At 45.6% G+C, this 27,501-nt stretch overlaps 2 protein-coding genes across 4 annotated transcripts in view; both read right to left on the bottom strand.

The window, feature by feature from the left end:
• Nucleotides 1-1,995: 1,995 nt before the first annotated feature.
• PGLS (6-phosphogluconolactonase) lies at nt 1,996-7,166 on the bottom strand. Its single transcript, XM_077838678.1, has 5 exons — nt 6,728-7,166; nt 6,188-6,295; nt 3,422-3,523; nt 2,716-2,856; nt 1,996-2,480 (listed from the first exon to the last, which is right to left on the bottom strand). Exons 1-5 carry the CDS (start codon nt 7,001-7,003, stop codon nt 2,343-2,345), a joined length of 765 nt encoding a protein of 254 aa, XP_077694804.1. The 5' UTR covers nt 7,004-7,166; the 3' UTR covers nt 1,996-2,342.
• A 1,558-nt stretch (nt 7,167-8,724) lies between these two features.
• SLC27A1 (solute carrier family 27 member 1) overlaps nt 8,725-27,501 on the bottom strand; it is a 33,498-nt gene continuing 14,721 nt past the window's right edge. For 2 of the 3 annotated variants that reach the window (XM_077838447.1, XM_077838448.1), the window contains exons 3-12: nt 26,383-26,777; nt 24,136-24,297; nt 22,812-22,881; nt 22,631-22,722; nt 22,354-22,463; nt 20,269-20,478; nt 19,779-19,905; nt 19,371-19,508; nt 18,732-18,896; nt 16,910-17,318 (exon numbers count right to left, since the gene is read on the bottom strand). In XM_077838447.1, the coding sequence (XP_077694573.1) occupies nt 16,915-17,318; nt 18,732-18,896; nt 19,371-19,508; nt 19,779-19,905; nt 20,269-20,478; nt 22,354-22,463; nt 22,631-22,722; nt 22,812-22,881; nt 24,136-24,297; nt 26,383-26,777 (1,873 nt within the window). In that variant the 3' untranslated portion in view covers nt 16,910-16,914. Of the gene's footprint in view, nt 13,456-16,909; nt 17,319-18,731; nt 18,897-19,370; nt 19,509-19,778; nt 19,906-20,268; nt 20,479-22,353; nt 22,464-22,630; nt 22,723-22,811; nt 22,882-24,135; nt 24,298-26,382; nt 26,778-27,501 lie in introns of those variants that run through there. The other variant, XM_077838446.1, reaches the window with a different exon arrangement.

Below are 27,501 nucleotides of genomic sequence, written 5' to 3'. Positions count from 1 at the left end.
TAAGGGAGTCTAAAAAATGACTTAACACAGCTGCATAAAGGTACCAGGTGCTTTACAAGGACAGCAAGTCTCATCCTCTGCGCCTAAGAGCGTCTATCCTCCGTGCCTAATCCTGGAAGGTGCTGTGTGCCTTCCAGTCCAACAAAAGGTGATAGGAATTCAGCACCTCACAGACATAACATTTGGTAAGATATTTGGTAGATACAGAGGGGGACTGCTCAAGGCACAGGGGGAAGCATGAGGTGAACCCACACCCTGAGTGAGAGAAAGATGAAAGCAGCAGTAAAGCAAGAGGATTGACCTTAAAGGCTGGGGGAAAAAACAAAACAAAAAAGCTTCCAAGTCCCCCAACCCAGCTTTCACTCAGAGTCAGATGAAGCAGCAAAGTACAGGTGCAATTCCTCCTCACAGTACTGTTAGTAAATCTGTTTCCTGTTCTAGTGTGTGCACTGCAGCTGCCTTCAGACAAGAGAGTCTGAGCAAAGGAGTGGTAAGAACTCCAGGTATGAATATTTTTTATTCAGTGTGTTAGAATCTATCTGGATCTCTGTAAACTAACTTTAACAACTTAATGGAAGGGTAAAGAGTACGGCTCACTAACAAGCCCCACAATCTGCCCAGCCTACTGGAATTCATGCCCAAAAAGAGAAGATTGTGGAACACAAATCGGGGAGAAGCCCCAGAACCATGTAGGAGACGCATGGAGGTTTTTTGTGGGGGAGAAGGTGGCATGTTTATACAGGACTGGTTGATGAGAAGGGACATTGAACTGTGGGTTTGATCCATTAATGGAGGTATAAAGACTTGTCATCCTAATCCCCTGGCAGTGCTCTCTCTCTCAGCTCTACCTGGATGAAAGGAAAGGAATACATCCGTGGAAGGAGAAGACATAGATGTTCTGGATCATAGTACTGGTTTCAATCTCTCTTTGATTGCAGACAAATGCCCATCAAAGTTCTGTCCAGCTTCTGCATATCACATTTACATAATACGTATGATATCTAAGGTTTAGAAATCCTAACTCCTACGTTCTATTCCCAGCTCTGCCAGTTTTGCTGTGGATCTAAGGCAAGTCACTTACCTTCATTGCCTCAGTTTCTCCAACTGTAAAATGGGACTAAATAATATTTATTCCCCTTTGTAAATCACTTGGAGACTCTTGGATGCTATGTATGTGTGAAGCAGTAGCAGTATTATCACCAGCGTCTAGCCTTGGTTCCAGAGAACAAAAAGCATGAGCGGCAGCTCTAAGGCCAATGTAACATTCATCAGCTCTGTGGCAGATTTTTCTTCGTCCTGGACTGACTGCAGTCCTAGGAGTATGTTCCTGAGAATTTAATGCTGACATCAGCGGAAATAGTCACAGATGAACAGAAGGACACAAGGCCATGACTGACTGAAATGCAAGATGACAAGAAGCTAAAAAGTATGGTTCTCTCATATCTCACTAACACAAAGTGCATCTATGAGGATCTTCAACATATACGATCCTGTAGCACCCAGATTTATGCACAACATAATGGAACCAATCAAACAGGGTAACTCTGGCCAGTAGCCAGTGCAAACCTGAGGAGAGAACCTCTCCACAGAGAATCCGTTCACAAACAGTGTAACCAGGGGCCAAAAACATGCAAGTAGTACTGATGTCCATGTTCTATGATGGACCAGGTCCACTGGACAATGAAAAGATAACAGTGGAGAGAGAACAAATCCTGAAAAGGGTCCACAAAACTGTCAAGTGAAACAAAAATTAATCCTGACTCCAAAGTTGTTTGGAGTATTTCCAAGGAAACATTTGTTAGCAGACCTCTGACTTCATCTCCTTACCTGCATCACTTCCCCTAAAGGAGTATAAATAGAGTCAAGGGTTTCCCAAATCACAAGGCTGTTCCTGCAGCCTCTCCTCACAAGAATAAGGACTGAAAGATCATGCCTTTAGTTGATATTTAAGCAAGAAGTACTACCTGAAGATAAAACAAGCAAGAGCCAAAAAACTGAAATGTACATCTTTAATATTGTGCATTCACTTTACACCACATTAACCATTCACAAGACAGACTGCATCATACTGTCCACCTCTGCAATCTCCAACATTTCCATTTGCAGCTAGAGACCAGCTTTGAGAGTCTTATAGATCCCCTCCCCGACCACTGATTATTACAGTGCTCCACAAAGTACCACTTGCTTAAAAAAAGAGAAACAAAAGACAGTGTTAGTTTAGTGCCACATTCAAGTACTATGACCAGAGTCCTCAATCTGGAATGTTGTAGAGCTGGCTCTGTGCAGGAACTGCAGCCAGTGGTCCTGAATCGCCACCCTGAAATCCAGCCAAGTATTTGGTTCTACAAGATAGAGTGCTTCTCAAAGGGAACAGTCAACTCCCTGGCTGCAGACTCATCCAGAAACCAGTGCAGCTTCCCAGTATGAGGCTGGACAAGAGCAGCAGGGAGAGGGTTCTCCTCATCGCCTTCCAAAATACGCTGTGCAAAGAAACAGGGCATTAGCACTGCCAGTCCCACTAATCCAGGGAGATCATAGTGCAATGAGACAGTCATGGAAGTGTTCACCATGCCAAACAAACTCTCTAGAACTGGCCAAAAATTTTCCATCAAAATGTTTTTTCAGTGGGAAATGGCTTTAACTAAATGGATGGATTGTTTTTGTTAAATTTTGGGTTTTCATCAATCAACAATTTTCTTCATTTTTAAACCTTACCTTTAAGATGGCAGCTTTACTTTCCCCTGTAGCAACGAACACAACAGTCCGTGCTGCATTCAGAACAGGCAATGTTAGAGTTATCCGCTCAGGTGGTGGCTTCGGAGAATCACTAATAGAGGCAACTATCTTCTCTTTTTCCTGCCAGGAAAAATAAAGCCGAAGTGTGAAAATTGATCAGAATAGTGCAGAGATAGGAGTCAAAGCAAAGGACAGCCTCACCAAACTCAAGCTTGTGCTATTTGACTATGACTAAGCAGCCAGTAAAAGGAGACCAAAGATCATTATCAGGCCTCAGATCCTGGTCAGCATTAATCAACATTAAAGTTTTCTAGGCAGACTCATGCATCCATGTATAGCTCCACTGAAGTCAACAGGGCTCCATATGGGCACAAGGTTACACCCATATGAATCAGATTGCAGGATCAGGGCTAAGTGAAGAGGAAAGAGTCAAAGTCCATCTGCTTTTCCTCTTGTTCCCACTTTCCTTTTTTAAAAATCACATTCCAAATACTGGCAACTGCCAAGTTCTAATGCCATAACTCAGAGCTGTTCATCAAACTCTTAAAACAACCACACACGCATGCACTCAGACTTACCACCTAGAGACAAACTAGAATGGAAAAAAAGCCCTGTCACAGTTGTGAACAAAATGCACATTCTTATCCCAGTATACAGTATCCGCTCCCTGGGTCTGTAAAATCACCTGCAGAAGGGGATGGTCTGGAAATAGGGAGCAGGTGTGACCATCTGGCCCTATTCCCAAAATCAGCAGATCAAAGACAGGCATGTTCTCACCTTGAAAAGCCTGCAAGAAGGAACAAAAACCCAGACAGAGGAAAGCATAAATTAGGACACTGAACAGAAAAAGGAGATATCACTGCAAAAGTATAAATCACATCAGGAATAAGGGTGTACAGCTGCTGAACACAGGGCGCTCATACGCTGCAATGAATTTCTGTTCACATATACAGCTTTCTGGCATCTCACAACTGAACACACTGTCACAGAATGCAGCTGGGTTACAATGGCAGAAGTTCAGCAGTAGATTGTACACCTTTGATTTAGCAACCAAACACATTATACATCATTAGTTTAAAAACAGCATACACATTCCACTAGAAAGTCTCCCCACTAACACACTCCATCTTCACCAGCTAAAGAGTCCCCTCCCTGAGTACAAGCACCACATATACACCACAGTAAACACATCTCATCCACAGAGATATTTTTAAAAAAAAATCATATAGAACATAAAAATGAACAACTTAAATTTCTTTAATCTTATCAGCATTCCAGTCTATGCAAGTGGACACCAATTCCTGGGTTCCCAAGATGGCCTCCCCAGTTTCTTTTGGGAATTCAACATCTTGGTCAACTCAGGAGTGATCTTGTTAAATTAAAAAAATGAGGAGTCCTTGTGGCACCTTAGAGACTAACAAATTTATTTGGGTATAAGCTCTCGTGGGCTAGAACCCACTTCATCAGATGCATGGAGTGGAAAATACAGGAGCAGGTATAAATACATGAAAAGATGTGATTTGCCTTACCAAGTGTGAGGTCAGTCTAACAAGATAATTCAATTGATAGCAGGATACCAAGGGTGGAAAAATAACTTTTGAAGTGGTAATGACAGTGGCCCATTTCAGACAGTTGACAAGAAGATGTGAGTAGTAGGTGGAAATTAGTATTGGGGAAATTAGGTTTAGGTTTTGTCATGACCCACCACTCCCAGTCTTTATTCAGAAGGCCACTAGCCGTCACCTACAGCCACCAACTAAAACCTCTCCAGTTCATCATCAGGGATCTACAGCCTATCCTGAAGGACGATCCTTCACTCTCACAGACCTTGGGGGACAAGCCAGTCCTCGCTTACAAACAGCCCCCCAACCTGAAGCAAATACTCTCCAGCAACCACACATCACAAAACAAAAACACCAACCCAGGAACCAAACCCTGCAACAAACCACGATGCCAACTCTGTCCACATATCTATTCAAGGGACACCATGGCCCACCTTGATTATCATGCACATTGTGAAGAGAGTTGTCACTTTGGATGGGTTATTACCAGCAGGAGAGTGAGTTTGTGTGTAGGGGGGTGGAGGGTGAGAAAACCTGGATTTGTGCTGGAAATGGCCCAACTTGATGATCACTTTAGATAAGCTATTACCAGCAGGACAGTGGGGTGGGAGGAGGTATTGTTTCATGATCTCTGTGTGTATATAATATCTGCTGCAGTTTCCACGGTATGCATCCGATGAAGTGAGCTGTAGCTCACGAAAGCTCATGCTCAAATAAATTGGTTAGTCTCTAAGATGCCACAAGTACTCCTTTTCTTTTTGCGAATACAGACTAACACGGCTGTTACTCTGAAACCCATCATAGGACCTAACCACATCAGCCACACTATCAGAGGCTCGTTCACCTGCACATCTACCAATGTGATATATGCCATCATGTGCCAGCAATACCCCTCTGCCATGTACATTGGCCAAACCGGACAGTCTCTGTGCAAAAGAATAAATGGACACAAATCTGACATCAGGAATCATAACATTCAAAAACCAATAGGAGAACACTTCAATCTCCCTGATCATTCAATAACAGACCTGAAAGTGGCAATTCTTCAACAAAAAACCTTCAGAAACAGACTCCAACATGAAACTGCAGAACTGGAATTAATTTGCAAACTGGACACCATCAGATTAGGCCTGAATAAAGACTGGGAGTGGTTGGGTCACTACAAAACCTAAACCTAATGTCCCCCTACTGTTACTCACACCTTCTTGTCAACTGTCTGAAATGGGCCACTCTCATTACCACTTCAAAAGTTATTTTTCCTCCCTGGATATCCTGCTGTCAATTGAATCATCTCTTAGACTGACCTCACACTAGGTGTTTGTTAGTCTCTAAGGTGCCACAAGGACTCCTTTTGTTTTTGCTGATACAGACTAACACAGCTACCACTCTGAAACTTGTATAAGTTTGTTCCAACAGTATTATGTGGGGACTTTTGGGAAGATTATTAGCAGTCCATCACTTTGGAGCACAAGGATTATTACAGAAAGATAATTTTGGACAACATGACTGAATTTAGGTTTTGTACTCGCAAAAAATAAAGGTTTTACAGATTCTATGATTAACAAACATTTTACTGACTTTTCTGCATTTTAAGTAGCACATTCCTGGGTGTGTGAGGAACATTAACATTCCCCTCCAGGGTTGCCAATTCAGAAACAAAAACTTCATGTTAATACGTGAAAACTAGTCTGAATTAATTCTCCTAGCTAACTGAAGTGCAGGAAGAAAGCAAGTAACATTAGCAATAAAAAGAAAATTGTTTAAAATTCTCTGTTTGAATACCAGCAAGAGTTATTGATAACACAGCCGGGGAACTTATTTAGTAAATTAGTGACTTTCACTCCTACTTGAAGAAGTTGGATATACAAAACAAAAACTTTCCACTGAACCTCTTTTAACTTCTCAGCATAGTCTGAAGCAGCCTCTTCTACAGGTAGTGAGGGGTTAATTATAACCACTTGATTTTCTGGGATGGAGATCTTGGAGAGGAGGTGAGTCTGAAATAAATAATTAAGATTCTCAAAATTCTAACCAAGAAGTTGAGCTATATTGTTTTACACAATGGGATTTTTCCCTACTCTCAATTAACAAAATCAGAGTACATTTACTTTCATAACTTTTGGAGACAACAGCATCTGCTGGTGAATGGGAATGTCAACAGGAACCAAAGATCCTAAGGCCTGATCTACACTTAAAAGTTAAGCTGACATAGCCAGGTTGGTCAGGGTGTGGGGAAAAAGCACACACCTGAGCACTATATTAAAACCCAGTGCAGACACAGCTTTGTCCATGGAAAAATGTGTTCCCTTGGTCTGAGCAGGAAAATCTAGAATTGTTGCAACAAACGTCTTCTCCACATTCCTGCCCCGGTATCTCCCCAGGGGGTTTTCCCGCGTGCGGGGCGGGTCGGGTCCCCGCAGCCCCCTCACCTTGTAGGCACCGTACGTGCTCTCCGGGTCCTCCACGGGCACCAGCCGCTCGTCGCAGAAGGCCAGGACCCAGCGGGCGGGGGCAGCGGGGCCGGAGAGGGCGGCGGCCGCGGGCAGCTCCTGGGACAGGATCCGCACCAGGCTCCCGCCCGACAGCCCCAGCGAGAAGCGGCCGCCGGACTCGGCCGCCCGCTGGGCCACGAGCTGCGCCAGGGAGGAGCCCAGCTCCTGCGGGGAGGGGAACACCGAGATGTGGCGGGGCACGAAGCCAGGCATGGCAGAGCCGGAGGCGGTGGGAGCAGGGAACGGGGCGAGGCAGCAGTCGGGCCGGAGGGTGCTGGGCGCAGCGGAAGTTTGGGCAGTTACCGAGAGACAGCCGGAAGCGGGGAAGGAACCAGGAACACTGTGCGGAGAGGGACGAACATCACGGGCCACACCAGGAAGCGGGGAAGGAAGGGGAGTACTTAGAGCGCGCACAACACCGGAAGTGATGTGTGGAAACGCTGCCAAGATGCACGATTCGGTCGTAGGCGAGGGGCGCCTCAGGCGGGAACGGGGGCCCTACCCCGTGCGAGTCTCCAGGGCCCGGGGGCAGCTTCGCCCGTAGCGGGGGCGAGGTTTCTCCGTCCCCACCAGGGCAGGTGCGGCAGCCCTAGTTGTTCCAAGCAACGGCGGGCGTCTGAGTGCCTAGCTTGGACTCGTTCGACGCTTGCAAGCTTTTCTCCACCCTCACACAGGCTAGAAACTTATTTCAAACGGCAAAACTCTCATGTCGAGAGCTGGGGCTTTACCTAAAACACAAAATATCACCAGACTCCCTGTCCCAAGGTATTGCTTAGTCCTCAGAACGGGCCAGTGCCACCCACAGGGTCCATCTGAGGCAGTGAATAGTTCCTCAAGAAGGACCCCACCTCCCCCATCCAGACAGACTCCCCTACCCCACATGCACCTGTTCTCACCCCTTCTCATCCCCCTCAATCCATCGAAAATACTGTTGTGAAAAATCATCTTTCTAGGCTATCGCTTTGAACCCCTCTCACCTCTACGCTGCCGTCTCCAATTATAAACAGTAAAAGCAGTCAATTTAATGGATTGGATGTTCTGGTACAGAAGAGCCCATCACACTAAATGGAAACGAATGAAAGTTACACTGATTCTAAGTTTGTTTTAATGTGTTTGTTTTTATTTCTGAGTTTGGTAAAACAAATAATAGTTAGACAATATAGTGATCAGACTGAAAAAAATTTTGTTTTAAGAGTTTAATTAGTCAATACATGGTCCTTTAAACTACAAGAAACTTTAGTATATTTAAAGTTATAGCCTGCGGCTGGTCAGCTCAGTTCCCAAGCTGCAGACTCCCTCATTTTGTTTTTGAGCATGTTATAGTTCCAGATAACTAGGTTCATTCTTACCATGAATGACTTTTTTTAGTGCCTGTCCTGATAAAAGGCACATTCCAGATTTTAAAAAATCAGTATTTAAACCAGTTTCAGAGTAGCAGCCATGTTAGTCTGTATTCACAAAAAGAAAAGGAGGACTTGTGGCATCTTAGAGACTAACAAATTTATTTGAACATAAGCTTTTGTGAGCTACAGCTCACTTCATCGGATGCATTCAGTATTTAAACCATTAGTGATGGTCCAGTTTCTTGAGTGCATTAAACATTAAAACAATGTGTTTCAAAAGCATCCGCAAGACTTTATAAAAATATTTTAGATGAAGCATTAATTCCACCAGAAAAAGGGCAGAATGAAATTTTTTCTTATGTTCCATGTAGTGTTATTGAAGTACTGTAATTGGAACTGCCCAGGGTGAAACAGAACAGAATGACAGGTTTCAGAGTAACAGCTGTGTTAGTCTGTATTCGCAAAAAGAAAAGGAGTACTTGTGGCACCTTAGAGACTAACCAATTTATTTGAGCATAAGCTTTCGTGAGCTACAGCTCACGATTGAGCTGCAGCTCACGAAAGCTTATGCTCAAATAAATTGGTTAGTCTCTAAGGTGCCACAAGTACTCCTTTTCTTTTTACAGAACAGAATATGGTCCTTCCAGTATAAATTGCATAAAAGGTACTAGTCCACTGAAAGTTCCTTAAAGGCATCACATCGCTGGATACACCAGCAGTAGCTGCCACTACCAGATATGGTAAGTTCAAATGCCTCTAAAACAAGGGAATAATCAGCTGCTCGGGACAACACGATTAGTCCCAAAGCCCTGAGGTAAGTGGGGAAGTGGGATACCGGAAGGAAGCACGAGCAGGAGCGCGCGAGAGGGGAGGGCTCCTGCCTCATACTGAGAAAGAGGGACAATCAGCGAGTTATCTCAAGTGCCTACACACAAATGCAAGAAGCCTGGGAAACAAGCAGGGAGAACTGGAAGTCCTGGCACAGTCAAGGAATTATGATGTGATTGGAATAACAGAGACTTGGTGGGATAACTCACATGACTGGAGTACTGTCATGGATGGATATAAACTGGAAGGACAAGCAGGGCAGAAAAGGTGGGGGAGTTGCATTGTATGTAAAGGAGCAGTATGACTGCTCAGAGCTCCGGTATGAAACTGCAGAAAAACCTGAGAGTCTCTGGATTAAGTTTAGAAGCGTGAGCAACAAGGGTGATGTCATGGTGGGAGTCTGCTATAGACCACCGGACCAGGGGGATAAGGTGGACGAGCCTTTCTTCCGGCAACTCACAGAAGTTACTAGATCGCGGGCCCTGGTTCTCATGGGAGACTTCAATCACCTTGATATGTGCTGGGAGAGCAATACACCAGTGCACAGACAATCCAGGAAGTTTTTGGAAAGTGTAGGGGACAATTTCCTGATGCAAGTACTGGAGGAACCAACTAGGGGCAGAGCTCTTCTTGACCTGCTGCTCACAAAAAAGGAAGAATTAGTAGGGGAAGCAAAAGTGGATGGGAACCTGGGAGGCAGTGACCATGAGATGGTCGAGTTCAGGATCCTGACACAGGGAAGAAAGGAGAGCAGCAGAATACAGACCCTGGATTTCAGAAAAGCAGACTTTGACTCCCTCAGGGAACTGATGGGCAGGATCCCCTGGGAGAATAACATGAGGAGGAAAGGAGTCCAAGAGAGCTGGCTGTAATTTAAAGAATCCTTATTGAGGTTACAGGGACAAATCATCCCGATGTGTCAAAAGAACAGTAAATATGGCAGGTGACCAGCTTGGCTTAACAGTGAAATCCTTGCTGATCTGAACACAAAAAAGAAGCTTACAAGAAGTGGAAGATTGGACAAATGAGCAGGGAAGAGTATAAAAATATTGCTCGGGCATGCAGGAGTGAAACCAGGAAGGCCAAATCACACCTGGAGTTGCAGCTAGCAAGAGATGTTAAGAGTAACAAGAAGGGTTTCTTCAGGTATGTTAGCAACAAGAAGAAAGTCAAGGAAAGTGTGAGCCCCTTACTGAATGAGGGAGGCAACCTAGTGACAGAAGATGTGGAAAAAGCTAATGTACTCAATGCTTTTTTTGCCTGTGTCTTCACGAACAAGGTCAGTTCCCAGACTATTGCACTGGGCAGCACAGCCTGGGGAGGAGGTGACCAGCCCTCTGTGGAGAAAGAATTGGTTCGGGACTATTTAGAAAAGCTGGACGAGCACAAGTCCATAGGGCCGGATGCGTTGCATCTGAGAGTGCTAAAGGAGCTGGCGGATGTGAGTGCAGAGCCATTGGCCATTATCTTTGAAAACTCATGGTGATCGGGGGAGGTCCTGGACAACTGGAAAAAGGCTAATGTAGTGCCCATCTTTAAAAAAGGGAAGAAGTAGGATCCTGCGAACTACAGGCCAGTCAGCCTCAACTCAGTCCCTGGAAAAATCATGGAGCAGGTCCTCAAAGAATCAATTCTGAAGCACTTAGAGGAGAGGAAAGTGATCAGGAACAGTCAGCATGGATTCACCAAGGGCAAGTCATGCCTGACTAATCTAACTGCCTTCTATGACGAGATAACTGGCTCTGTGGATGAGGGGAAAGCAGTGGACGTGTTGTTCCTTGACTTTGGCAAAGCTTTTGACACGGTCTCCCACAGTATTCTTGCCAGCAAGTTAAAGCAGTATGGGCTGGATGAATGGACTATAAGGTAGACAGAAAGCTGGCTAGATTGTTGGACTCAACGGGTAGTGATCAATGGCTCCATGTCTAGTTGGCAGCTGGTATCAAGTGGAGTGCCCCAAGGGTCGGTCCTCGGGCCAGTTTTGTTCAATCTCTTCATTAATGATCTGGAGGATGGTGTGGATTGCACCTTCAGCAAGTTTGCAGATGACACTAAACTGGGAGGAGAGGTAGATACGCTGGAGAGTAGGGATAGGATACAGAGGGCTCTAGACAAATTAGAGGATTGGGCCAAGAAATCTGATGAGGTTCAACAAGGACAAGTGCAGAGTTCTGCACTTAGGACGGAAGAATCCCATGCACAGCTACAGACCAGGGACCGAATGGTTAGGCAGCAGTTCTGCAGAAAAGGACCTAGGGGTTACAGTGGACGAGAAGCTGGATATGAGTCAACAGTGTGCCGTTGTTGCCAAGGCGGCCAATGGCATTTTGGGCTGTATAAGTAGGGGCATTGCCAGCAGATCGAGGGATGTGATCATTCCCATCTATTCGACATTGGTGAGGCCTCATCTGGAGTACTGTGTCCAGTTTTGGGCCCTACACTATAAGAAGGATGTGGAAAAATTGGAAAATGTCCAGCGGAGGGCAACAAAAATGATTAGGGGACTGGAACACATGACTTATGAGGAGAGGCTGAGGGAACTGGGGATGTTTAGACTTCAGAAGAGAAGAATGAGGGGGGATTTGATAGCTGCTTTCAACTACCTGAAAGGGGGTTCCAAAGAGGATGGATCTAGACTGTTCTCAATGGTAGCAGATGACAGAACAAGGAGTAATGGTCTCAAGTTGCAGTGGGGGAGGTTTAGGTTGGATATTAGGAAAAACTTTTTCACTAGGAGTGTGGTGGAACACTGGAATGCGTTACCTAGAGAGGTGGTGAAATCTCCTTCCTTAGAAGTTTTTAAGGTCAGGCTTGACAAAGCCCTGGCTGGGATGATTTAGTTGGGGATTGGTCCTGCTTTGAGCAGGGGGTTGGACTAGATGACCTTTTGAGGTCCCTTCCAACCCTGATATTCTATGATTCTATGATTAAAATGAGAAAATAATCCATTGTTAGGACAGGTGGAGTACAGCACACATGCACCTGTGAAAGTCAATCCCTTTAATTCTCCAATTTTAAGAGTTACATTTAGTTCTAATTGTGGTAAAAGCTCAAGGAAAACAAGTACATCAGAAATGTCTGTTAATGGACTTGCCCACATTAAACAGAAAATAAAATTGTAATTGAGGTTGGAGTAGACATTAAAATTATTATGTTCCTATTTGTCTTGTCATATGTGGCCTTCATTGGTGTTCAACAATTGCCACTCATTTCCAGCAGAGGGCAGCACAATTTAAAGATGAAAACTACCAGTAAATATAAAAATAAAATTAAAGAAAATACACAGCAACATTACAATTAACTTTTCCTAAGACCTCACATTAGCATTAAAAGGTGTAACATTACCATGTGACTCCTCTGTCAAGACCTTCCATTTACCTCATTGTTACCTAGCCCAGTAACAAGTTTAAATACATTGTTTGTTCACTGGCATAATGTCCCTAGGCAGAGTTTCAGAGTAACAGCCACGTTAGTCTGTATTCGCAAAAAGAAAAGGAGTTCTTGTGGCACCTTAGAGACTAACCAATTTATTTGAGCATGAGCTTTTGTGCTGTGCCCCTAATTATGCTTTTTAGCCATTTACACCCAATCTACTTTCTTCAGTGAACTAACAACCTATTTATTCTGCAGACCACAGTTTGTGAAGATTCACAGACTGCACTCCAGGGGTCAACAATCTGATTAATTCCCAGTCCTATTTTTATTTATTATTGTAATGCCTAGAGCCCCAGTCATGGACCAGGACCCCATTGTGCTAGGCCCCATTATACAAACAGAATACTTTAGGTAAATGAATGATAGACACTTCAGAGCGAGACTTCCCACTACAGCGAATCTTAGATGTGTAGTTAAAAAAGAGAAATGTGAGGTGGGACAATCAAAGGCTCTACCTGAAGAAAATAATGCTACTAACTAAAGGTCTATAGATAGCAACATAAAGTTGAGAGATAAAGCAGAAGGAAACTTGCTCAGGGCATATCATTTCTGTTCAGTTACATCCTCAGGATGTTACAATAAATAATTCAGACCATAAACACCTCCCATGTTGCACAGAGTCCCTCAGTTTGTAGTGGTTACAAAGAGAAAAAAATATCTCTAGATACAGAACTGTAGAGAAATGGCATGTCTATGCCCAGGATAGGAATAGCTCACAAATTAATGTGCTTAAGACATGTGAGGACATCATCCTACACCCCAATGAATTTGTCACGGTTGCCAATGCATTGCAAGAGGGCCTTGCACTACTTATCTAGCAGGAATCCCTCGCTTTCACAGGCAGGGTCCCTTCTTAAACTAGTCAGTAGCATTTCCTGCAAGACACACATCCCAGACCAGATCACAGAGTGACCTTTCTGGCACGGATCCTCTCAAAGAGGCACTCATTCAATGGAACATATTTTCCCAACTTTAGATCAAGAAAATATAACCGGTCTGATGTTTGATGAGGGTCAAATCCTTCTCTCTGTAAACGGGTTTTCTGGATTTTGAACGTGCCTTGGAAAAGAGAAAGAAAACACTAAAGTAAAAATTTTCAGAGCTGGAAACCCATGGAAATGGAGTTAGGAAGATAAATGTGAACCAACATAGTACTTGTTATTAGCGTTAAACTTAGGAGCCAGATACTTCTCACCACCATACACCAGAAGTAACTCCACTAGCTGGTATAAGACACGATGAATCAGGCCCTAGATCCCTTGGGATCAGTACAAAAGACAAATCACAATCCATTCATGGTATACGTGCTACAAACCCCATAGCTTTTGTTTCTTCTTTCTCCACCAACCTCTGACAGTACAGGATCTGTGCAATTTCAGTTGTGCATTGTGTTCTTGACCTAAGTTAGTGGTCACCAAACTGTGGGGCATGCACTCCTGAGGGGGGCATGGAGGAATGTTCAGGGGTTGGGAGGGGTAGCATGGTAGAGCCTGGGCCAGCCCCCATGGTGGTTGGGAAGGGAGTACTACCCAGCTCTGCTCTGCCCCAGCCCCAGCTGCACATCCAGTCCCAGCTCCCAGCTGCAGGCCCCTGGCTGCAGGCCCCCAGCAGAGGCCCCAGCCAGGGGTGGCAGGTTTGTAGAAATTTTGGTGGTGCCCAGAACCTGCCCCTCCCAAACTCCAACCCCTACCTGCCTAAGGCTCTGAGAGGAAGTTTGGGTGGGGGGAGGAGGTTTGGGGTGCAGGCCCTGGGCTGGGGCAGGGGAGTGGGGTGCAGGAGGGGTGCAGGCTCTGGGAGGGAGTTTGGGTGCAAAAGGGGTGAGAGGTTGGGCTCTGGGAGGGAGTTTGGGTGGGGGAGGGGGTCTAGGGTTCATGATGCAGGACGGGGCTCAGGGCTGGAGCAGAGGGTTGTGGGGGGTGAGGGCTCTGGCTGGGGCTGTGGGCTCTGGGGTGGGGCAGGGCTGGGGATGAGCTTGGGGTGCAGGCAGGCTGCCCTGGGGCTGGGGCCAGAGAGGACGACTCCCCCAGCCCTCTCGCCACCTGCAGCAGTGAGCTCTGAGGGAGGGGCCCCCCTCTCCCCCCTGGCAGCACACTCACCTTGTACCACTGTCATTGCACGTGTTCCATGGGCCCCTCTCAGGTCCAGGAAGCCCCCTCGCCTTCCCTGTGGTGGGTGCCGGGAGGGCTGCCATCACATGTGCCCCTCCTCCCCTGCTGCTGCCCCTCATTGTAGCCTCAATGGGGGTGAGGGATGGGTCTGCCCCTTGCCCAGCGTGGGGCAGGAGCGGTGACTGAAGGCAGGGGGGCCCCCTGTGCTGGTGGAGGGTCCCGCTGGAAAAGGGAAGGGTCCTAGGCAGAAGGGCAGGGTCAGGGCAGCCTGCCCTGCCACTGGTGGATGGGGCGCACTAGGACCCTGAATCAGCAGTTGATGCCGGAAGCCAGCAGGGTGGAGTCAGCCTGGGGCTGCAGGGGAGAGGCCAGGAGGCTCTGGGGGCCAGGGGAGGTGCGCAGGGGCAGCAAGTGGGAGCCAGGGGACACTTGGGGGAGGTGCAGGGGCGGGGGGGATTGCAGTCAGGGCCGGGAGAGAGACCTGGCCCCAAACATGGGTGGAGCTGGGCCCCAAATATTGCTGGAGCCCGGACACCATAGGCCCATACAACTCGCCGCCCCTGGCCCCAGCTCCAGCGCTGGCCCTGCTCCTGGCCAACGCCCAGCCACCGACTCCCAACCGTGGCGGGGGAGGAACTAGGTAAGGGGAGGGGCATGCAAACAAAAAAGTTTGGGGACCACTGCTATAGCCCAAACCTTCATTACAGGGACATTGTGAGACACTGTTCATGTTTGTAAAAAGACCTCAAGATGCAATGTGCAGTATATTGCAGGTGTTGTAAAAATGTAATATTTGGACTCCTCTAAGTGCTGTCCGTAGCACTGAATCCAAGTGGCAATGTTTTGAGGCATTCAGTGGCTCAGTTAAACCTATTTGCTGCTTTAAAGATTATGGTATGTGGAAAGAGTGGAGGTGGGAACGCTGATGCTTTAATTACAAGGTCAGTCTTTAGCTGTCACGTTGAAAATCTAACCAACATCTTCCTGGCTGCAATGACTGACAGCACATCCCTTAGAATAAGGCTGAGATACACCAGGAAGATCAGCCTTTTGATGCAGCTGGTAGTTACTGCACAGTGGTATTTACTTTTGCCATTTAATTTTCAGTTTGCAAGTCCATGTAGCTTCCGTCTAATAATTAATAAAGGCTCTTATTCAGGTTTGTAACTATTTCACAATCTCAATCTTGTGTCATACTGGTCTGTTGTTTCTGCCATCTAGAGTTGGTTGATATTTACTACGTGTGAGCTATGTAATTTCTTGCTTCCACTTCTGCAAAAGACTAAAAAAGAATTCTCCTGGAAAAGAGACAACAGCCACCTCTAAAGCTGTTTAATCAGCTGACCAGGCAGTTAGTCAGAGTATGAGAAAGCGTGAATGTTTGCAAAATCTCCATGAATGAGGGCAGATGATCAAGGCAGTAAATAGTCTGTGCAAGATGGAGTAACTAGGGCAATTATACTTCACACCTCAGTGGTTCAGGAGCCAAATTAGCAATCAACATTACCCAAAAGAGCCAGAGTCATGTGAATTCACTGTTTCATTTACTATAGTACTAGTCATATTCAAAAAGTATGACAGTGGAAATATTTAGTTTATATATGGAGGTAGTCAAACTGTTGCTTGGGAGCCTCATGCGGTTCTTTTACAGTTAAAGTGCAGCTCACAGAGCTCCCCATGCCCTCACTCCATTCTCCACTTACCAGACTAGGGCCGGAGGGAGTCTCGGGGCTTCTGCCCTTTGGGGAGAGGAGTCTCGGGGCTTCTGCCCCACAGAAGGTGACTGCCGGGGCTCGGGGGTTTCAGCAGGCGCAAGGCTGAAGCCCCGAGCCTTGGCAGGTGCGCCCTATGAGGCTGAAGCCCAGCTCTCAAACTTCTGAAGATTATCGCACGTGGCTCAGAGCGTCACTAAGTTTGGCCATCCCAGGTATGTATGTATATGTTATTCTCACAGCAAATAAGTTAATAACTTAAGCTGAAAACTTAATTGGTTAATAATATAGTAAAAGCATTCTGATTGGCTAATAATTAAATCACACAGTGTTTTAATATCAGGTGCTGCAAAGAGCTGCAGGAGACACATTAAAGAGCCACTTGCAGCTTACGAGCCGCAGTCTGAGTATCACTGAGCAAGAGGGTTGCGAGAGCCCCAGTGTGTGTTTAAATTCCTTCAGCAGATTACAAGGACCCTTTCAATTGTTTAATAGGTAGTTATATTTATATTCTCAAGCACTCTACTGTTGGCAAAAGGCTCCCACTGACCCATATATAGAGAGCTGGCCTATACCACAGCACTGAACTCAGAACAAGTATTAGAAAGCACAAAAATCATTTCCTCTGCAAAGGTCTCTTCAGTTAATGGCCTTGGTCCAGGTATTCTCTTGTATAAAACTCAACTACAGACATTATATCACTCATAGGGTTTATGTGCAAAATCCAGCAGAATCACAAGAAATCCATGAAAGAAAGGAAGACAGACACATGGCAGCAGCCAATTAACTCCAAATAAAACCAGCTGACTAAGTGCAGGTTTCTTATTGCTACAGAGCGCAATTAAAAGAGAGGCAACTTTGACACTTTCCAAGTTTGAGTTGAGTTCTGGGGTCTGAAAGTTACTGACACATGCACTGCTAACAAGAAAAGAACTTGCAAGCGACCCATCAGTACCTGTGGTATCAACTTGGGGCAGGAGACGAAGAAAGATGGGCCGTGCATAGGGAGGCAGCTCCTTCTGTAGTTCCTGATACAAAGCATTAGGACTCAGTTTAGCTTTTGGATCTGCTATTGCTGCCATTCCAGCTTTCCCTTCCACCCCTGAAATAAAACAATAGAACTCAATGTATAGGACAGAGAGAATGGTGCTGGATTGGGCTTTAGACACTGAGTACAGGTGTAAATACAGATACCCACCCAAACCTTACCCTTTGCTCCCTCAGTTGCAAGTGAGGGCAGCATGGCAGAGGCACCATGCTTTAACCACTGTGGTAGGGAACCCCTTGCAATTCTGATGGACTTGGAAGGAAACCACTTCCAGCCCTCCTCAGTCAAAAGTAAGGTCACAATGTCCTTATCTCAGAAAGCTAATCCAACTCAATCTTATTAAGATTCCTCCTCCACCCAGACTCAGTATGCGATAAAACCAAGGAGACTGAACCGCTATTTAATGGGAACTTTTCCAACCAGACACTTGCTTGAAACAGGTTTCAGAGTAGCAGCCGTGTTAGTCTGTATTCGCAAAAAGAAAAGGAGTACTTGTGGCACCTTAGAGACTAACAAATTTATTTGAGCATAAGCTAGCTGTAGCTCACGAAAGCTTATGCTCAGATAAATTTGTTAGTCTCCAAGGTGCCACAAGTACTCCTTTTCTTTTTGCTTGAAACAGTTTCCCTTTTCATAAAGGGCCTTTTCCTCTTGCTCATTGTAGCTTTCTCCACCTTTTATTTGTGCCCAGAGAATTTAAGAGCCATTTATGTTTTATAAATGCTCATTCTGTTCTGTATCAGTTCCCCACACCAGAGACCCAGACTTCATGATTGAGAGCTATGGGGAGGGAAAGCAGACAAGTCTCTCAGCATTGGAGTGGCAGCTCCCAAAGTTAGCCCAGTGACATCCCCATCCATCTCCAACCCCATCCCCCCCCCGGGGATTATACTAAGATGCATGTTCCTGTGTGGAATCAAACAGGAGCCTCAATGGAATCCTGAAGATTACTTTCACCAAGAGTTTCTGCTGAGCACAAATTATAAACAGGCTAAGACATCAAACACATGAGTCTCCTTCTTCCTATTTCTCCTCCTTAAAAAAAGCTCTTTCTTTTTAAGAACAAGTCATTATAAACCAAGGTGGAGAGCTTGCACTGAACACTCCAACACTGAGCTGCATTATCTGGAGATCAGAGCTCCCTGGGCACCCAGACAGATTACTTCTTAGCTGGATTCAACCACTAATGATCACACCTTTCCCCATGTGTATGGATCTCACCACAGCAGCATAAGTTACAAGTACTCATTAGCGAATTATCCCTGGGGCCTTCATTTCACTGCTCAGGATGAGTGCTGGCCAAATCAGACCACTCTGTTGCCCGCCTATCTTCCCCCATTTTGGGGCACCCTACTCCAGCAGAGATGGTCAATTTCAAATTGTCCTAGGGAAGGAGATACAAACTTGTATATCTGCCTGACTTGCCCCCCCACCCGAAAAGCTTGGAAGTTCTGGGTCTCCAGTTACCTGGTACCTCCACTCCATACACTGCAACATCTGTTTGACTGAGAATGTGACTCAGGATTCCCTCTACTTCCGTGGTGGAGACATTTTCCCCTCGCCACCGAAATGTGTCCCCACTGCGGTCTTTGAAGTACATGTAACCAAGTTCATCCATCACTAACACGTCTCCTGTGGGGGATAGAAGCCACAATCAATCTCAGTACTTGATTAAGGAGCACTAGGCCCTGCCTTTCAGCCCTTGAATATGCCATCTAGGTACAGCACATACAGTTAAAGAGAAGACTATTCCTACCTACCTCCCAAGGGTGTGGAGCTAAATCAGTGGCCATTTCCCCAGTGCCTACAGGATCTGCAGCTGGACCAGGATGAGGGAAAGAAACGAGAGAGAAAAGCTAAAGCAATAAGGGGTGGGGTAGAGAGAAACCATCCCTATGGGTTTTCTGTTTGTAGTTCATACATTCTATATTGAATCTAGAATACGACACAGATGGCAGCAGAACAAAACCCTAAGGTAAGATTTCTTGTCAGCCCCTACAAAGAGCTGATTAAACCCTGGGAGCTCTAAGAGCCATTTCCCCTGCCCAGTGACTGAAACATATTTGTGTTTAACACTGGTGAAGCCAGCACTTGTTCTGACAGTACCTGAAAGGTATGCCCGGTCCCCTTTTTGGAACACATTGCATGCTATCTTCTTATTGGTGGCACTCTCATTGACATAGCCATCAAACCTGCGCAAGGGGTCCTGCTGGTTTATTCTACCCACAAGGAGGCCTGGCTCCCCTAGAAAAAACAGGACAAGACCCCAAGAGATCACAACTGCTAACAAGACTGGCCATTATGCTGGCAGTTTTTGCAACACAGACTTACTTAATGCAGGTTACTATACTGATGTATGATGTATTTAGTTGAGCGGGGCTACTTTTGAAACAGAGACCTGGAGGTGAAAGGCTTCATATCCCTCCATTCGTTCCTTGAACCAGCTAGTGCCCATTTGTTATTCCTGTATAACAGTTAAAGCTTTGAGCATTTCGTGTACACAGTAACACTCACCTGGGCAGCAGGGGATGCAGAGCCCATTGGAGTCACGGATCAGCTCCATGGTGTCTTCATTTACCTTCACCAAGCGAATGGGATAAACATTGGGCAAAATCCGGCTGTTGAAACCACAGGCTCCAACCTTTCAAGAGATGGACCAAGACACATGAAGAAGTGAAGGGCTAACATGAATCACTTAGCATCAGAGTTGCATGTTCTTTGTTATATCTGGCTGTCTACCTTCTCCTAAAAAAGGTGTGGGTGGGAATTTTCTAATCATTCCCTATTAAAAAAGGAAATCATCCCCCACCACCAAGATGAGAATTTGTCCTGTAAAAGTGGTGCACACAAAAACAATCACAGATTTAGCTCCCTGCAGCCCAGTGATAGGTCCCAAAAGACACTATGTAGAACAGCCAAAAAAAAGGCAGAAAGTACATCTCTCTGTACTGTATCCCTCTTAGTATATATTTCTCTCCTTGCACTGTAGTCACCCACTGCGTACCTTTCCATCCAAGTTAGCAATGCTGCAATTACACTCTGTGGCTCCATAGAACTCCCCAATCTGTTTAATTCTGAAGCGCCTTGTAAAGTCTTCCCATATGGTAGGTCTCAATCCATTTCCCAGTGCTAGTCGTACGTGATGTTGTACTTCTGCCTCCCGTACTGGTTGGTTCAGAAGATACCTGCAGATCTCCCCAATATACTGAATAATCTGAGGAAGCAAACACAAATATAGATCAGTCTCCAGGAGATCTTTATGATGCCCTGGGAACAACTGAAACATGGATATAGAAAGGTAATCCCATAAATAATGTAGCTATCTCATTGCCTCCATTATTAAATTTATTGTGGTAATGCCCAGAAGCCTTAATCACAATTCGGTATCCTTGTGCTGGGTACTGCACAAATATAAAATAAAAGTCCATGCCCCAAAGTGCTTACACTCTAAACAGACCAAAGACAATGACAAGGAGTGAGGAGACAGGTACTGCATGCAAGCAAAGTGACTAGGGTGATGGGGGCATAGTGCTGGAGCCATTTCCTGAATACTGATTATGGTCCCTGGCGTGGAGCAAGGAAAGGAGTTAATATGACCAAAGCCATACAGAAATGGAAGGAAGGGGGATAATGTGTGGTAGGGAGGGAAGGATGGAGAAGAGCACAGAGGGTGAGGAAGTGGCAAGGCTGGCAGTAGAGGGACTGCCAAGAAGGGTGGGGAATGGAGGTTGGGCCAACAACCAATCAGCAGAGGGGAAATAATATCCAGCATTCAAATAAAGTGCAGTGTGCTGACAATACTGGTGTCCAAAGACCCTGCACGTACCACCCATTCTTGCAGCTGCTGCTGAGCAGCCCTGGTTGGCCTCACCCCAGAAAGTCCTGTTTTGCTTCCCCTAGCCATAGTTTGCATCAGAGGATCTCAGATAAGCCCCTCTCTCCTCACCCCTGGAGGAACCTGCTCTGCTCCTCCCCTACATTTGTTATCCTGAACTCCAGCGAAGCTCATGCCTGTCCAAAAAACGGGCTGCTCCTAATCATAAGGTCCCTTTAAGAGCAGGAGCTCATGGGAATGCTGCTTTTTGGGGTCAGAATGCAGTTAAAACTAGTTCAGAACAAGCATCTGGAGCCATGGCAATATGCAAAGAACTTTTAATACCAGCCTCTGAGACACGTAACAGTAATGCCAATGTGGGAGAAGAAAGATTTGTGATCAGTCCAGTCCTCCCCGTATTGTGCCTGTCATGCTACGTATCAAGCAAAGATCCTCCTGTAACAGATCTGCCTGCTATTAGAAGAGAGACAGTCATGTGTTTAAAGCCAGGATTTATCTTCTCTCTTAAGCTTCCACACAGCATCCAAAATAGACATCTGGAACAGGCTTTCTGTCCTTTCTCCTCCTCTTCATGTGCCAGCAACCCATTCTCTGATTGTCTAGCTCCAAAGAATATTTGAAGTCACTTCATGTGTGTATTATTAATTGCATTATTGCAAAAGTCAGAGGTGTTAGGGCTGGTGCTCTCATGTTTTATATCTATATGGAGGTTATGAATCTTATAATTCATTTTTCTATGTTGCATTTTAACAGGACTATAGATAAAACTCCAGTGGCAAATTAAGCTCACTGGAATTGTGAAGTGCAGGGGCATAATTTACCATGTCATCTCTATGCACCATATTTCCTGATATTCCTCTTTTGCTCATTTAGGAATGGACTGGCTAAAGATGTTAGACTGGTTGATGTTAGTCCAGCGGGTTAGTAAGCATGCTCTATATCATCAGGTGGGAAACTCAGATTCCACTTCTTGTCTTTGTCTCCTGTAGTCATCAGGACCTGAAAGCAACATAGATTTGGCAATGAAGGGCTTACAGTCTAATGTCTCATGGGTGGTGGAGGAGGTGAGGTGTGATGCTAACTGGAGAAGTAAGAGGGGCTACAGTTGAATGCTTGAGGTGGATGGCAGGGGAAAGTCAGAGCTGAGACCTGGAGATTCCCTGCTGAAGCTAGAAATAATCCCACTGCCCAAATCAATTTGCTTCCATAAACTCCAGGCTGCAGAGACATGGCAGAATTCAAGACACTGCTTACTGTGCATTTGTATTTTGTACAATCATCCCAAAAGCGACTGGCTGAGAATTTCTTCCTGATCACCACAGTGACGCCATGGATTAGACACTGGCCGACTCCCATGATGTTACCTGGAAGACAAAGAGGGGCAGAATATCAGTGCTGGCTCTGGCTTCAAACACTTTGGATAAATTCATTTACAGCAGTACTTGAAGGTCCTCAACAGCACCAGAAGCAACCTGGGCCCTGGAATAGGCAGCAATATTGTGAACTTTTGCATCCTAGGGAGGAAGCATACCTGCTGAGTGATATAGTGGCAGGCAGTTGTAGAGGATATCTTCAGGGTGCATTCTGTAGGCACAGTACCCAAAGGCAGCTATGCGGTAGTACCTGCAAGAACACAAGGGATGTTAAGGAATGGAAATGAACACAGCACTGAGTATCACTGAATGAAGAGCAGCTTCTCTTCAGCTCCTCACCTGCTGTGCACCACAATGGCAGCCTTTGGCATTCCTGTCGTGCCAGATGTGTAGATATAGAAGAGCCGATCTAGAGAACAGAAACACGAGCCAGGCATATGACAGATTCTCTTCAGCTGTTTAATCCCTTTTTCTGTGCAAGGCTAGGTTTTAGCTTTGCTCCTATCAGTGATCTGCTGATCACGAGTGACTGCTTTGATTTAGTGCTGGCACAGGAGAGTGTAAACTGATATGGTTGGCACAGAAGCCATATTACAGCCCTAGCGGAGAGAACCCTTGATGCCAGTAAACTTCACCCATAAAAACAAAGAGGGTGAAAGGCAGCCTCAATTCTAACCTTTAAATCAAGAATGCAGGGCCCTAAGGGCATGCACTTTTCTTCTCCCTTCTCCAGACTGCCTTGGAATTAGGCCAGCTGCCTGACTCAGATGCTACTGGGGAGATGAATCTAGAGGAAAGGTCACTTCAAATGGGGGCAGGATTGTCTAAGGCAAGCTACACTGTGAGGAGAAAGAGAATAGCACAGAGCAAGATTTTGGGGATTTTGTTAAGAATCCAGCAAGCTTGCATTACAAAACATCACGTTTCTCCATGCAGCAGGAGTTATTGATCCTACCGTAACAGTTACTGAAATGGGAGGAACACACTCACCAACAGTGTTACACATCTCACAGGTGTTACATAGCCTATTTCTGATTCTATTAAACATGAAACACTACTATCTAGCCAGTTCCCTTCCTCTCGTTCCTCCTCTTCTCCACAAGTAAAATAAAAAAAATAATAGAGGGCTGAGGTCATTAGTAATGAAACCAAACCGCACAGCCTACATATTAGGGGAAAATTGAGGGAATCTCTATAAACAGGAAAACCCTTCTTCACCTTTTCTAAATACGAGCAGGCTGCTCATCTGGTTTCTCTTGGGTTTTTAGACACACACAGTTATAGCAAGTCCTTTCTCTTTCGTCTGGATCTGGTACCAGCAATACTGATTGGAATTAAGCATCATGAGTAGCAGCACCCTCCTTCCCTCAGTTAGTAAGATGTATCCATTCTCTAAACCTAGGAAACCCTAAGAAGCCAATGAACTCCAGTGACAGATATTCACCCAGAATATATTAGTTAGGATGCTGCCTTTTGCCAACTTTTAGCCTCACTTTTCTCTTTTATACCTGGTGGTTCAAGTGGTGTTAGGATTACTCTCTCCTTCACTGCTTGCTTAGTTGCCCATTCAGTCATTACCATGTCCCAAAAGGAAGACTCCTTGAGTTCCAGGCCTCACACTTATACATGCATCACAGGAAAATAAGCTCACTGAGAAACTTACCATCTAAACCTTTGGCTTCAATCTGATCTGGCAGAGATTTCGATGCAGTACTCAGAAGAGGATCAAGGTATTTAGTCTCCACAGGGACAGAATCTGGGTTAAAATCTCCAGAGCAGAACTTCACCATGTTCTTGCCCAGCATCCCATTCACTTCAGATATTGCTGCAACACACAACTACCTCGGTTACAACAAGCACAATACTCTGGGCCACAACAACAACATTGCCAGTACTGACTCTTATTCTTTCTTTGCATCTAATAAGACATCTGCAATGCCAACACCAGAAAAGCCAGAGACTTAATTGAAATACTGAGATACCTATCCAAGTAATGATCAAATTACCATGACCTTGGTGTCCTAGATCCAACATGAGACCTTACTGCAAATTTAGGCAAAATTATCTTTTTATCCATTTTTGTTGCATGAGCTGCAGTTCAGCAGTCTAGAAGGATTTCAAGGCCAATGGTTCAAAGACACATTCAGAATCCCCGAATTAGATGTTAATAAACTGTGGAAGAAAGTTTAGTTCAACAGCAATATAATGCATCGTGTCCAATATAAAGAACAGCGTCCATAAACTTAAACTCATTGTATAGAGCAGTGGTTCTGAAATGAATTTTTGCTGTGGCTGCATGTGCAGCCACTGCAAATTCACAATGGCTGCAGTTTTTGACAGTTAAAATTATACTAGTGACACTCTAATCATGTTATTTGGAAGTGTCATGTAAATAAAATAATAAATCTTTTCAACGTAAAGAGTACGTACTTATTAATACCACAAAAGTTACACAGTTATTACAAAGTATGTCAAAGTATTTTTTTTAAAAGTTTGTTGCTACATGCCCCCAAAAGTTGTGGAGGCCACAGACGAAGTCCTTGGTGCTGCACTTGAGAACCACTGGCGTAGAGGACACACAATGTGAAGTTAACCAGAGATTATAAAACACAACAGGACAAGAAATGAATAAACCTAACATTACAGCAGTATATATGCCCAATGGCCTCTGATGGGATGTTAGATGGGGTGGGATCTGAGTTACTACAGAGAATTCTTTCCTGGATGTCTGGCTGGTGAGTCTTACTCACATGCTCAGGGTTTAGCTGATCGCCTTTTTTTGAAGTCAGGAAGGAATTTTCCTCCAGGGCAGATTGGCAGAGGCCCTGAGGGTTTTTCGCCTTCCTCTCCAGCATGGGGCACAGGTCACTTGCTTGAGGATTCTCTGCACTCTGAAGTCATTAAACCACGATTTGAGGACTTCACTAGCTCAGACATAGGTTAGGGGTTTGTTACAGGAGTGGGTGGGTGAGATTCTGTGGCCTGCATTGTGCAGGAGGTCAGACTAGACGATCATAATGGTCCCTTCTGACCTTAAAGTCTATGATTTTAGGATACAGATAACCTTCCTTTTCTGTGTGCACAGATGCAGAGCTCCTGGAGTGGGGAGTTTCTAATCCTCTTTACAGCTCCAAGGAGACCACACCTGACTAATGAACTCAGACGTGGGCAACTCAATACTAGGAAGACACTGACATAAGAGCAGAAGTAATATTTGTAGCTTCCCACAATACTACTCCTATCCATCATATTACAGACTTCTCCCCCTTTAGTAACTGATCAGCAGTGACTCAGTTTTCCCATTTTGTTCCCAGTGAAACCCAAATGAGGGAGGAAAGGAACCTCTCTAGGAAACATGCCCTAAGTCAGGGGTGTCCAACCTGAGCCTGAGGAGCCAGAATTTAATAATGTACATTGCCAAAGAGCCACAGTGATACGTCAGCATCCCCCCATCAACTCCCCCCAACCCCCTGCTCCCAATGCCTCCTGCCCACCGGCAGCCCCGCCGATCAGCGCCTCCCCGAACCTCCTGATCAGCTGTTTCGTGGCATGCAGGAGGTTTGGGGGGGATGGGGGAGGAGCGAGGGCACGGCAGGCTCAGGGGAGGGTTCAGGAAGGGATGGAGTGGGGGCAGGGCCTGGGGCAGAGCCAGGGGTTGCGCAGTGAGTACCCCACAGCACATTGGAAAGTTGGCGCCTGTAGCTCCAGCCCCGGAGTCGGGGCCTAGACAAGGAGCCGCATGTTAACGCCTGAAGAGCCGCATGCGGCTCCGGAGCCACAGGTTGGCCACCCCTGCCCTAAGTCTTTACTCAGAACTACTCCTAATTTCAGTGAGAACTTGCCTCAATCAGGACTAAGTAAGAACTTCAGGAGTTAGTCCTTAATGTGTGCCAACTCTCAGGTGTCTCACCTGCAGCCAGCTCTCCTCCAAAGATCACAGCCTTTGCCCCTGAGGTTGTCACACAGTAAACCAGAGAATCCAGACGCAAATTGAAGTTAATGAGAGCTGCCTCAATACCAACTTTTGCCATTCCAAGCCAGAGGCCCACGAACTCGGGACGGCTCTCCATGAAGATGGCAATGACATCACCCAGACGGAACCCCTGCTGGTAGAAGAAGTTAGCCACGGCATTGGAATACTCATCCAGCTGCCGGAATGTCCATTTCTCATCATTGGACTCATAGATCAGAGCCACTTTGTCAGGGTGCCTGCGGACGACATCGTGGAAGATCTTTGGAATAGTGTTTTTGGCTCGCTGATGTTTTCGCAACTCATACTTGACACGTATCAGCACTGAGAGACCACTGCAGCAAGGAGAGGAAAGTCATAATTCCAGCAGAAAGTACAACACCCCTCACATAGTTTAACATACAATCTGATATATTTTGACTCATGCTTCTACACTGCCGTATGCAACTTGAAAATTTCACTCACTCACCAGGGAAAAAAAAAATTTTTCCTGAAGAGTCGGGAGCCCCAATCTATTAATTTCTGCAGAATCTAAGGCTTGATGTTAAATAAAGCAAGTTTCTTTCTAGCCCTTATAGTTCAGCACTTCCAAATGTGACCAAGTGCAGTGCCATGTTCCTACAGTTCCTGGGCCTCTGCTGCCCCCAGGGCTTCTCCTGCAACTTCAGAGTGAAGTGAATAGACTCTCATCAGAGAGACAAGGTGGGAGAGGTAATATCTTTTATTGGACCAACTTCTGTTGGTGAGAGAGACAAGCTTTCAAGCTTACACGGCTCTTCCTCAGGTCTGGGAAACATACAGAGTTTCATAGCTAAACACAAGGTGGAACAGTTTGTTTAGCATAAGTAGTTAACACACTTCAAGGGACCTTTCAAGATGAAGTGGCCAGTTAACACCTTTCCAGTCATGGAAGGGAAGTGGGGGGGGGGGGGGGAGTGTCAGTTGATTATATATTGTTGTAATAAATCATAAATCCTGTGTGTCTATTGAGTCCAGGATTTCTGGTGTCTAGCGGAGTAAAGAATTTAAATTCCCAGGCTCCTCTTTTGTAGGTGTTGT

Source organism: Eretmochelys imbricata, chromosome 20 (genome assembly GCF_965152235.1).
Source record: "Eretmochelys imbricata isolate rEreImb1 chromosome 20, rEreImb1.hap1, whole genome shotgun sequence".
Taxonomy (NCBI): domain Eukaryota; kingdom Metazoa; phylum Chordata; order Testudines; family Cheloniidae; genus Eretmochelys; species Eretmochelys imbricata.
Note: the sequence above shows the minus strand (reverse complement) of the source record. Positions and strands in the feature narration are given on the sequence as shown.